The 12,136-nt window shown below is 45.6% G+C and overlaps 1 protein-coding gene across 1 annotated transcript in view; it reads right to left on the reverse strand.

Annotated features, from left to right (window-relative positions):
• Positions 1-777: 777 nt before the first annotated feature.
• Positions 778-12,136, reverse strand: part of LTBP2 (latent transforming growth factor beta binding protein 2) — a 204,309-nt gene continuing 192,950 nt past the window's right edge. The window contains exons 23-34 of the mRNA XM_069092220.1: positions 10,044-10,166; positions 9,173-9,304; positions 8,919-9,044; positions 7,676-7,819; positions 7,118-7,309; positions 6,870-6,953; positions 6,072-6,200; positions 5,146-5,283; positions 4,890-5,054; positions 4,264-4,545; positions 2,348-2,497; positions 778-1,930 (exon numbers count right to left, since the gene is read on the reverse strand). Of these exons, the coding sequence (XP_068948321.1) occupies positions 1,785-1,930; positions 2,348-2,497; positions 4,264-4,545; positions 4,890-5,054; positions 5,146-5,283; positions 6,072-6,200; positions 6,870-6,953; positions 7,118-7,309; positions 7,676-7,819; positions 8,919-9,044; positions 9,173-9,304; positions 10,044-10,166 (1,811 nt within the window). The 3' untranslated portion in view covers positions 778-1,784. The remainder of the gene's footprint in view (positions 1,931-2,347; positions 2,498-4,263; positions 4,546-4,889; positions 5,055-5,145; positions 5,284-6,071; positions 6,201-6,869; positions 6,954-7,117; positions 7,310-7,675; positions 7,820-8,918; positions 9,045-9,172; positions 9,305-10,043; positions 10,167-12,136) is intronic.

Below are 12,136 nucleotides of genomic sequence, written 5' to 3' on the forward strand. Positions count from 1 at the left end.
ATTTTGGGAACCGAGGAAAGAAAGGGGATTTAGGAGATACAATTCCCTCCCAGAGAAAACGGTTCAAATGAGTCCAAAGGTCATGCTGGCTTGGTGTTAAGATTTCTTCAGACTCCACAAATCCAATATGGAAAAAGAAAGCCAGTTACAGAAATTGAGATTGACTACTATTGAATTAGGTGGCAAGATAAGAGGGCATTTTGGGGACCTGACTCTCTAACAACCCATTTCCCCAAAGATTTACCTTTTTATGTTTCCTTCCCTCACTGGCACTACAGTGGTCACGGGACATCTCTACAGGACATCTCTACAAGAACAAAGTTTTAGGTGTAGGAAATCTATACAAAGTTTTCTTTATGTCTCTATCAGTCTGAATGTGACAAACTCTTCTCTAATTATTACTGAATTAAATTAAAGCAGGTCCTTTATTTAGATGTTTAAACAAAAAATAGCTGTCGAATCCAAAAATTGCATTTTTCTAGGGACTCTAGGGTTTCAGAGAAGAGACTGATTACATCTGAGGTCACACTACTACTTCCCTTTCTGTACACTGCATTCTAGGAAAGCTTGGTGATATGAGATTTTCCAAATGTGTCATATGTTTTCATTAATCCTGGCTTTCATCAACCCTGTTCCACTCTGCTTCAGTTAGTTTTGGATCTTTCTCCACTCCAAACAGTGTTTGTCAAACAGATAGGCATCCACTACCTCTTTGAATTCAATTGAAACTGAATTGTTAAGCAGAGGTTAAAAATACACAACACATACATCATAATCCATGGGCCAGAAAATAGACCTTTTTATTTTTAACACATAAAATTGGTTTTCAAAAAAAGGAGAGCACAAGAAAGATTTGGTTCCTATAAAAAGCTACGTGTATTTTACAAATGTCTGTTGGAGATGGGGGCATCTTGCAACAGCCTTGCTACTGGTGCACACAGTGCTATGACCTGCTGGGAGATGCAAGTTTACTAAGTTGAAGCCACTAAAATGTTTCCTTTAGAGTCGTGTAAAATTCTGGCTCTTTCTTTCTCCTTTGCTTCTCCATTCTCCTTCTCTTCTCCCCTCCCCTTATTCCTTTTTATCGCATTTCCTCTGGATCTGTCTTTGCTTCCCTTCTCTTGCATCTCCTGCGCCCAAGAAGGCCAGCACTAGTCTTGCTTCTCTGCGGTGAGGGTCTCTGCTGCCCACCTGGGGTTACAGAAATGGCTATAGAATGGAGATACATCAAAAGAAGGGCCCAGCCCAGCCTAGTAGAGACAAAAGTCCTCCGAAGAGGGGCTTTGGAGTTATCAGCAAAACTCGAATCCCCTTCCAGCACAATGGGCTCTGAAGGACCGGCTGAAGGGTGAGGCAGCTATTTTATTTGCCTGTTTTACAGCTGTGGGTTCACTGGCACAGAGAGTCACAACTGGAATGTGATGGATGCCTAGAGTGGGAGGCTAAAGGGACTCTGTGGATATGCACAGTTTGGAGAGAAGAGAACAGGCTCTTCCCTCAGCAAGTATCACAGGGCAAAGTCAGGAAAAGGCAATGAAACGGGCCCCATGAAGCATCGAAGCAATTGGTGGTGTTTGAGCCAAGCTGGGATACTCATGGATGAAGCAGGCCCTCTCAGGACCTCAGCAATGAGAGATGTTAGGAGATGAATAGGCTTGTTGGGGACGGAGCCTCCAGCCCCCTTACTGCTGCCATCATGGCATCTGCCTTGTTGGGACAGACTCCTCAGGGCCCTTGCAGGTGGTTATGGGCCATTTCCAGGTGGCTGCCAGTGCCATTCTTCACTATTCCTTGGGGATACAGTGGGGAGGACCCGCCATGGCCACATAACCCAGAGAGCATTGGCAGTAGTAGGAACCCTGGGTGTTCTCACAGTGACCATGTGCACAGAGAGCTGTGGATCCATGCATGTCCTCACATTCATTTACATCTATAAGAGAGTGGATGAGGCAGTGAGCTAGAAGTGGTCAAAACTTCCCTTGCCTGGTTCACTGGACTTTGTATGTCTTTCTCCTTTAAATACAAGGAAATAATATTTTCCCCTCAAGAGTACAAGGCAGCAGTCCTGTACCAACCCCCAGAGTAATGGCTATGGAAATGTCCCTTTTTCAGTCCTGTCCCAAGAATTTCCACAGAAAAGACCTCCCTTGGCACTTGGAGTTGACTGATTCCAAGTAGACTCATCAAGGAACACAGCAGGGTTCAAGATTGTCTTGAATAACTTCAAGGAGACTCTAACTGGGTACTTAGGTCCTTGGTCTTTCTTGTCAATACCACATGACATGGTCACAGTACCCCTCTTCCTGGGAATGTCACTCCCTATCCCTGTTTCCCATTCTAAACTTACCCACACAAGCCATCTGGGCTGTGTTCAGCTGGAAGCCTTCGAAGCAATCACAGGTATAGCCCTCATCTACTCGGACACAGCGGCCATTCTCACAGCCATTGAGGATACCACACTCCTCTGCTCGGAGACCTTCAAAACTGTCATAGTTCCCTGGGGAGTCAGAGGATGGAGGGAGAGAAGGAAGAAACACATAACTCAACTCTATTCTTCCAATGATTTCTTCTGTTTTTACAATGTTTCAGAACATTTATTAACAGTGATCTTCAGGGGTATCATGAAATTTTCCCAAAAATGCCAAGTGAAGATGTATTTTGATTCTGTTTAAAATACATGTGTACACACACACACACAGATATATGTAAACATAAATGTATGTTATATAAATTTATAAAGTACACATGTACACACATACACGTATACATCCTTTGTGGAAATATTAAGCAGATCTTGAGTTCCAGCCCCAAGGTAGCCAGATTGGAAACATGAGTGTTCAGATTTAAAGGATTCAAGGCTTTTTACCACCAGGTACCTCCCCTACTTTTAAGCCTTATCTTACATTACACTCTAGCTTTAACAGACAACTCATGGTACCTTGGGCAGCTAGGTACCAGGCCTGGAGTCAGCAAGACCTGAGTTCAAATCCAGCCTCAAACACTTCCTAGCTGTGTAACTCTGGGCAAGTCACTTAACCCTGTTTGCCTCAGTTTCCTCATCTGTAAAATGAGCTGAAGAAGGAAATGGCAAACTCCAGTATCTCTGCCAAGTAAAGGGGTCATGAAGAGTCGGACATGACTGAACAACAAATGTGGTCTCTTGTACACATGCTATGCTTTCCTACCTCTATGCCTTGGTTCATAGTACTCCTTTTGAAGGAATTTTCTATTTCTTTCATATTCACCCTTTGAAATCCTATCCATTTTTTAAAAAAAAGTGTTTATTGAAATTGCTTTTATATAGCTTTTCGTTTATTTTTTGGTGAGGCAATTGGGGTTAAATGACTTGCCCAGGGTCACACAGCTAGTAAGTGTTGTGTCTAAGACCAGATTTGAACTTGGGTCCTCCTGACTCTAGGGCCAGTGCTCTATCCACTGCACCATTTAGCTACACCTATTATCCATTCTTCAAAGGCCAGCTAGAGTGGCATTTTCTTTCTCCAGCTCCATGTCAATTTGCGTATCTCTCTGATAATGTTCAATTTTTCATGTATAGTTAGTATCTTTTTTTATGGTATTACACATGTGAAGGATGTATGGAGGGTGCTATATGTAGCACCCCCCCCAATTGTAAATATCATGAGGGTATTTTAAAATTGTAATTGAATTCAGTTTTTCAATTGAATTGTAATTCCTCCAATGCCTAGCCTCAGTGCTTTGCATATAGTAGGTGGTTAAAAAGTGATTCTTGAATGAATTATTAATTCATTAGTCTTTAGGATGAGTGAGAAAAATGGACCCACAGGGAAGTATGTATACACACATAAGGCAGTTACATGTAAGCTGGTTGAGATCAGGAACCATGACATACATTGTAGGTGCTTGAGACTCTAACACCCCAGTGTGTAACATTGTAGTTAGTCTAATGTTGCTGTTCAGTAAATGTTTGATGACTGAAACACGGAGGTTCCTATCCCTTAAACTAGTTTCTTCATGAGAGGCAGTGCAGGGTCACCAATGAGCACTGGACTGGGAGACGTGACCATGTGTTCTATTCCTTTATTCTCTCATTTTACTGATGGGAAAACTGAGGTCCTTTCCAACTGTCTATCCTTTGATTCTATGATTTTCACTGGTGAGGCTAGATTTCCCTTTTCTAACATCAGGGATGAGGAATTACCAAGTTAGGTTTGAAGAGAAAAATGGGAAAAGGTACTTGATCGCTCCTCCTCCCGAACACTGTCACAGACAGGTAGCACAAACCTGGCTGATTGCCCACAAAGTGGGGTTGGACTTCCGAAGGCTGTAGTGGTGGTTCAGGGGCAGGAAGATTGGGCACTGGGTGGCTGGCAGGATTCAGGAATGGAGGCTCAGAAGCACCCTCCTCAGGAGTTAGGTAGTTATAAAAGGGGGCCCCCTCAGGGCCATAGAGGCCATAGTGCAGATCATCGGGTCCTGGGCCATACTCATAGCCTGGCCGGGGATGAAGGCCAGCTTCCCGCTCAGCTTCTATCCTGGCCACGTTGCACAACTGAGTAAAGACCTCTGTCAGAGAGGAGAGAAAAGCTTTGAGTATGAATTTAGAGCAACTAGTGTCTTCTCCACCCTCAGCCTGGTCTCTATTCCCCCAGAACATAGAGAGCATATTAATGTGACTTAAACTCCTTGGGGGTACTCTCCAGAGGACTGCCACAGGGACCCTTTTCATTAAAGAGCATGGATCAGTAGAGAGTGATGGCACGCCAACCCTTACTATCTCTCTTCACAGATTCTCATTTTGTTCTACCATCTCTTCAGCTAATGGGGAATCCTTAGGAATCTGTCTGTGCTGTTGCCTCTGGCCCAGGTCTATGGATGCCCAGCCCAGCCCAGTCAGCTGTCCCTCTCACCAGAATTCCTGGGGGGGCACAGGGCACACTGCTGACTCCAGGCCTCGCCATCCTGGCAGCAGCACTCAGTGTAGGTGGTACGGCGACCTCGAAAGGGCTGGCTGCAGACATAATTAGTGACTTTTTTCCAGCAGATGTCCGTGTGGATGTCATGGTCTGGGAGGTCTGCCAAAGGACAAAAAAATATCAAGTGAGCCCTGCAGTCCTGGCTCCCCACCTTGGAGCTCCCATGGTGTGTGTGCTGCCCTGATCTTACCCATGCTACTTGTGCTGTTCACACAATGCCTCTGGCTGTGGTCCAGGACCAGAGGGGGACTGCAGAAGCAGTGGAAAGAACCATCTGTGTTCACACACTCTCCATTCTCACAGGCTGTGTCCTGGCATTCATTATGATCTGTGGGAAAGACAGGGAAGAGGCTGGGTGGCAGGAGCAGAGGAGGAGACAGGGAACCAAGGACCAACAAGGCCGACTGCATTTGGCCTGGAATAAGGGAGTTAATGTAAATAAATAACAAAGATGCTCCAGTTTCCCTATCCTTCACATCCCAACTGAAAGCTAAGACACCATGGCTCTTTCCATGATGATGATGATGATGATAGTATTCATTTAGAACTTGAAGGTTTGCAAAGCAATTGTCATGTCATCTCATTTGATCTTCAGAACAACTCTGAGACATCGGCACTGTTATCCCCATTCACAGATGAGGAAACTGAGGTTGGCCAAGTAAGGGACTTGCCAAGGGTCACACAGCTAGTGCTTATATGACAGCATTTGAATTCAGGTCTTCTGGATTCAAATCTTTTACTCTATCCACTGTTGCATCTAGGTGCCTTAGAGGATACTCTGGTTGGGATCCCTCCTAAGGGGATTACTGTACACGGCTAAGCCTGCCATTTGTCTTCGTAAAATAGGACCTCGGGGGCTGTGTCACTCCTGTGGCATGATGATGGAACCCCGATAGCTCTATGAATCCCCTCACCTTAGAGGTACTAGCCACTAACCCAGCCAGGGTCCCCAGCCAGATATTCCCCCCAGGTAGGGAAGCTCCTTTCCTTGAGAAGATATCACTCTTCATAGGGGCAGGACAGATTTTTCTGATAATTCAGAGCAAGAGGAATGGTGAGCTATTACCTATGGGTCATAGAGGGTATGGGTAGCTTGGGGAAGAGGACAGATCTTACCTTCACACACCATGAGGGAGGCATCATAGCGATACCCAGGGTTGCAAAGGCAAATATATCCAGGGACTGTGTTGATGCACTGGCCATTGTGACAAAGCTCTGAGCCAAACATCGTACACTCATCCGCATCTGAATGGGGACAGAGTTGCCATCAGGGACAGGGTCCCTCCTACCTGAACTACCAGAATGCTGGGACTCCACTCCCTACAATCTGTAGGTTCATTGGGGGTAGGGGGTTGAGGGGGGAAGCAGATAGAACAACGCTTTATTCTCAGCTGTCTTTTCTTTCTTCCTTTTCCCTTGTGTTCATGTGTGTCTGAGTGGGAGGGAGAGTAATGACTTCTAGACTGGTTTCTTATGTAGGGAACAAATACAGGGAAGAAGGAAACGGGTGGTTTGTGGGGGAAACAGAAGAAAGCTGTAGTTGAGCTGGGGGCTTCTAGACTTCCTTGGGGCTACTCAGCTCAAAATGCCTTTAGCTAAAGTACTTGGGGAGTGAAAAAAAAGTTAAGGAGTATGTTCTCCCCCATCCTACTTCCCACTTTCCAGGTTCCTTCTGTGCATTGTCTTCTCCCTTAGACTTTAAATTCCTTGAAGACAGGGACTGCCTTGTTTTTATTTGTATAGTGCCGGGCACATAGTAGGTCCTTAATAAATGTTTATTGACTATTATTGATTGGTCATAACTCTAGTTGGCATCTCAGGTGAAAACATCCTATGAGGATCTTCCCATCTGCTCAGGAGGTAGGAATGGGCAAGGACGAAGTAGAGGAGGAAAGTTCTGGGGAAGGACCTTACCAGTATATGTGGTTTGTCCAAACATCCAGGTGCCTTCCACCGGGATATATCCCTTCCCACTGGGGCAGATCTTGCTGAATTCCACTGGGCAGAAGTGGTAAAGAGAGAAGCGAGAGCTCAGATGAAGTGAAAGCCTTTCCCTCCTACCTCACTTTTCTTCCTTCCTGCTCATGTTGTTTCATCCCCCAGCAAATTCACAGGCTTTCCCTGAGCTCCATGCTCTCATGCTGGCTCTTGGGGCCCCCTACCTGTGCCAGGGAAAGGGCAGGGATCACAGCTTTCTCCCCATTTGGCTCCCTGGGTACAGCAACACTCCTCTCGGGTAGTGTTCCGGCCCAGGATCCTGGTGCACGTTGACGGGTTGCTTGCTCCTGAGTAGCAGAATTTGCGCTCTGGTGCAGCAAAGTGTTCCCCAGTTGGCCCCTCGATGCTTTCTTGACCTGTATTTAATGGAAATCAGTCTGATTGTGTCCCTTCATGACCCAGATTCAACTAGAGAGATCACTGCACCTAGGGCAGGCCTACGGGGTCTAATTTAATTTGGTATTTTCCATCCTCCTATAAGTTTGGCCCAAAGTAAAATATGGTTCAAAAATTATCTATCTTCCAGACAGTCCCTAGACTGGAGCAGACCTTCGAGCCAGGTGAATGTCTGCCTGATCTCCAGAGATTATGGAAACCCTTTTCTTCCCCTTGGTCTACTTCTTGCCATTAATTAGCATCCTCTTTCCAGGTTCTGCCTCATCCCACTCCCTGCCCCCTGGCTTGCCCTATACTCATCTACTACCATACAGCAGACCTCTCACCTCCAACCGTCCGTTGGCGGCAACGGCCATCCTGTGCATCATATTCCTCATGGTCATTGGCACAGAGACACAAGAAGGAGCCTTCCACGTTCTCACAAAGTGCAGCCCCACACACTGCCACCATCAGCTCACACTCATTAACATCTGTACAGGTCAAGGACAGTTAGTGACCAATAGAAGAAAAAAGATAGCTTCTGGAGGGGACAGTGGCCTTATGTCTTGGTACTGACTTCTGTCTCCAGCCAATCTGGCACCCCCATCAGCTCATCTTCTCCAAAGAAAAATAAGCAAGCAGGATGGTCTTGGGGGAAGTGATAGAGGAATAAGAGTGTAGATATGTGGGGGTGAGGAGTAGGAGGGGGGCCCAGTAATGGAGGGTAGACAGAAAGGGAGACAATCAGGAGAAGGGAGAAGAAAGAGCTAAGGCATGCTTTCTTTCCTAGGGGGCTCTGGGTGTTAGCTTTAAGCAAATTGCCCTAAGATGGCAGATCCTGCCTGCCCTTACTCCTTTGAAACCCTTGGGCAATAGAAGAGAGCCAGGTTAAAGACCTGGCTGAAACCTCATCTTCCTCCACAAAGGCTTCTGAAACAACATTAGGCCTTACTGATTAACATTTTTTTTTGCTTTTTGGAGGGCAGAAGGCAGGATAATCTGGGTTAAGGGACTTGCCCAAAGTAACATGGCTAGTAAGTGTTTAGTGTCTGAGGCCAGATTTGAACTCAGGTCCTCCTGATTCCAGGGTCAGTGCTCTATGCACTGTGCCACCTAGCTGCCCCATACTGATTAACTTTTCCAGTTCCCACACAATTTATTATGTACAATCACGGATTGTCAGTGATAGAAGGAAACCAGAGACCAACAGTGTCCAGTGATTTGCCCAAATTCCTATAGTCATATAGTGACAGAGGAACCTAGGGGTCACCTGATTCCCAATTCCAGAGTCCTTTTCCTTACACCACATAGCCTCTCTTATATGCTGAGGTTTTCCCTTTTTTGTTTGTTGCTGGTCTCTATCACCAATCATATGATCATCTCTCCAGGACAAGAGAATGTGCCTCCTGTGTCTCCCACTGTACTGAACACAGAGTAGGTCAGTACTCAGTACTTTTTGCTCCATGGTACTTATTCATCACCTGAGCGGTTTAGAAGGCCACAGGAGCTTCCATGGCAGAATTTTCAAGACCTTTGGAAAGGGATGGAAGGACAGATCATTCCCCCAGGGATGGCCAGTGGGATTCTCACCAACACAGTCCCAGCCGGCGGGTGAAACCTCATAGCCACGGTCACACAGGCAGCGGAAGGAGCCATCGGTATTATCACAGAAGCCATGATTCCCACACAAAGTCTCATTGGCACACTCATCTATGTCTGAGAGATGGAAGAGAACGAGACAGATAGATCCTTTTCCTCCTCCATGTTTCTTTCTTCTTCATTCCTATTGCTAGACCCTTAAACCTTGTAACTGCTTTCCCTTAGCTTTTCTCACCCTTCCTTACCAATGCAGTCTCCTGTTGGGGTCATGTGGAAGCCAGGCTGACAGCCCAGGATGCAGCGGTATGATCCAGGACTGTTCTCACACCTCCAGGTCCCACACACCGTGTCCCCATAGTCCTTACATTCGTCTATATCTGTCATCAGCACAAACACATAGGAGTCAAGGGAAGAGGAAGGGAAGTATAAGTCAGTCCCAGTAAGCTGGTTTGGCCCCAAAATCCCAAGATCACTTCTGGAAGGACCCTAGCCTATTCTTTGTAAGTACGGTCACTTCATCCACGTCTCCTTCCTGTTGTGGAACAACTTCTTCAGCCATAGGGCTTCTATAAGTTCTCAGAAAGATAAATGTGTGAAAGGACTTAAAAGTTCTTAAAAGAAAATTATATCTAGACTATAAGCTCAATGAGGAGAGGAAACTTTTACTTCTCTTAGATTCTCCCTTAATCTCTAGCTCAGTTCTGTGTATAGAGTAGATACTCAATAAATCCTTTCTGCTCTAATGGAATTACTTTTAATGCCCATGGGAACTTAGGGACCACCCAATGCTAGAAATCTATACTCCCTGGCCCTTTTGAGTTTATGATATGTATCAGAATCAGGAAAGAGCTGGAATAATTCACATTTAGTCAGAACTTTCCCTATGAGAAGCCAATGAGTTAAGTGGTACAATTATTATCCCCATTTTATAGAGGAAGAAACTGAGACTCTGTAATGTTATGGTGACACAGATAGCAAATACCATAGCTGGGATTTAAATTCGGGTATCTTGAGGCCAAGTCCAGGACTCTTCATTATATCATACTGTCTCTCAAATATTCTTTGTTTTGAACAGAAGCACGAGTCTATTGTGGCCCAGGCCAGGTCAGTACTTACCCACACATTCCCCATTCTCTGGAGAAGGCTGGAATCCACTCTCACACACACAGACAAAGGAACCCTCTGTGTTGAGACATTGCCCTCCCAGGCACCTGGCTATATCTGCACATTCGTCCACATCTAAAAGAGAAAGCCAATGAGCATGCCCTTGTCTAAGGCCGAGTCTCTTCTCGGCTGCCTCCTCCCAGGGAGGCTCCTTCCCAATGCAGTGGGCAAGGGACAGTTATGGTAGAGATGGAGAGGCCAGGGGAGAGGATAGGAAATCCCAGAGCTGAAATTCTCCAAACAGGAGAGGCCTGAACAAATGAGTAGCAGAAATAGAAGGAGAACTTTGGTAGACTGGGCTTCTCTCAGCAATGCAAGGCTGTAAGACAATTCCAAAAGACTCAGGATGGAAAGGGCTATTCACATCCAGAGAAAGAACTACAGAGTCTGAATGCAGATTGGAGCAAACGACTTGCTCTCCCTCTTTTGTGTTTTGTTTCGTTCCTTCTTTCTCATTGTTCATTCCACTGGTTATAATCCTTCTTTATAACTTGACTAATGTTTAATGTGAAGGTATTTGTAGAACCTATATTGGATTGTATGCCACCATGGTGGGGTAGGGGGCAGGAGAGGCTATGGTATTTGCAACTCAAAAGCTTGTGGGACTGAATGGTGTAAACTAAAAGTAAATAGATTAATAAATTAAATTAAATTTAAAAAAAGGAATGGAAGGAGAGAACAGTAGCCATATAAAGGTAAGGAGGGCAGAGAACCCATCTCAACTGAGGCCTAAGAAAGGGCTTCTGAGCCTCTTTGCACCTGGCCTCCTAGCAATCTGTCCATGGTAATGATATATGCCAAAAGCACCTGGCATGGCTCTTAATGCCCAACGCCTGGCATCTAGAACTGGTTACATCCTGGACAGGGCCACAGTCTGAGTTGAAAGACTGAGCTGGTGCCTCCAGGCTTACTAGAGAAGCCAGGGGCATAGAGGCAGAAGAAGGACCCGTGGGTGTTGGGACACTCGCCATGGGGTGCACATTCTTCCTCCCCAGCACATTCATCTAGATCTGTAGGGGAAGACAGGGAATGGGTAGGTCGCCTGGGCCTTACACAGCCATAAGGTAGGCACCAATGGATCTCCTTCTTTGCGGCCTCTGGCGGGGATCTTAGTCACCAAAGTCCATTCCCCTTAATGTTTCCACATCCTTTCCCACTTGACCAATGTTTATTAAGTGCATAGCACACAGTATTGTATTAGGTGCTGGGGATACACAATTAAAAATACCCAAGGAGTTGAACTTGGCCCTACGGTGGAGGATGGAGGTAGCATCAATCACTGAATGGTAAAGACAAACTGAGACCTGCCTGGGAAAAACCTGAATTTAGAGAGGCCAAGGTCACCCACTGCATCCTGGGCCATTACCTGTCATCTTGACCTTTGTCTTGCCACTGAATTTCAATAAGTCTGGAGGCATGAATGAGTCGCACAACTTTGTGCAACTCTGCCTCACTTAAATCCAATTCACTCACAAGTCAAGACATGATACTTATGATGTCATTGGTCTTTGAGAACAAAGGATGAACAACAACAAAGTCAGAAAGGACCCCAACTATAGCTGAGCAAGAGCCACATCCTGTTCTACAACATCGCCAGCAAAGGGTCATATAGAATTCAGCTTCAGCATCTTGCCCAGCCTTGAGGTAGCTGGTGGTGAAGTGGATAGAGAGCTTTGTCTGGAATCAGGAAGAGCTGAATTCAAATCTGAACTCAGACACTCATCAGCTATGAGACCCTGGCTGAGTCACTTAACCTTTGTTTAATTCAGTTTCCTCAACTGTCAATGGGGATCAAGAGAGTACCTTCCTCCAGGTTTGTTATGAAGGTCAAAAGAGAAAATATTGATAAAAAGTGTTTGGCATAATGCCTGGTGCATAATAGATGCCATATAAATGCCCATTCCTTCCCTTTTCACTTGAAGACCTCCAGTTTTGGGGAACTTACTACCTCCCAAGGGAGCCAATTGTAGACTCACAGAATCTCAAAGTTGGGAGAAGCTTCAGAGGTCATCTAGTCCAATCCATACATGAACAAGCTCTAATTG

Source organism: Petaurus breviceps, unplaced genomic scaffold (genome assembly GCF_028583685.1).
Source record: "Petaurus breviceps papuanus isolate PSGF00001 unplaced genomic scaffold, PetGlider_PUasm1.0 189, whole genome shotgun sequence".
In the NCBI taxonomy this organism is placed as follows: domain Eukaryota; kingdom Metazoa; phylum Chordata; class Mammalia; order Diprotodontia; family Petauridae; genus Petaurus; species Petaurus breviceps.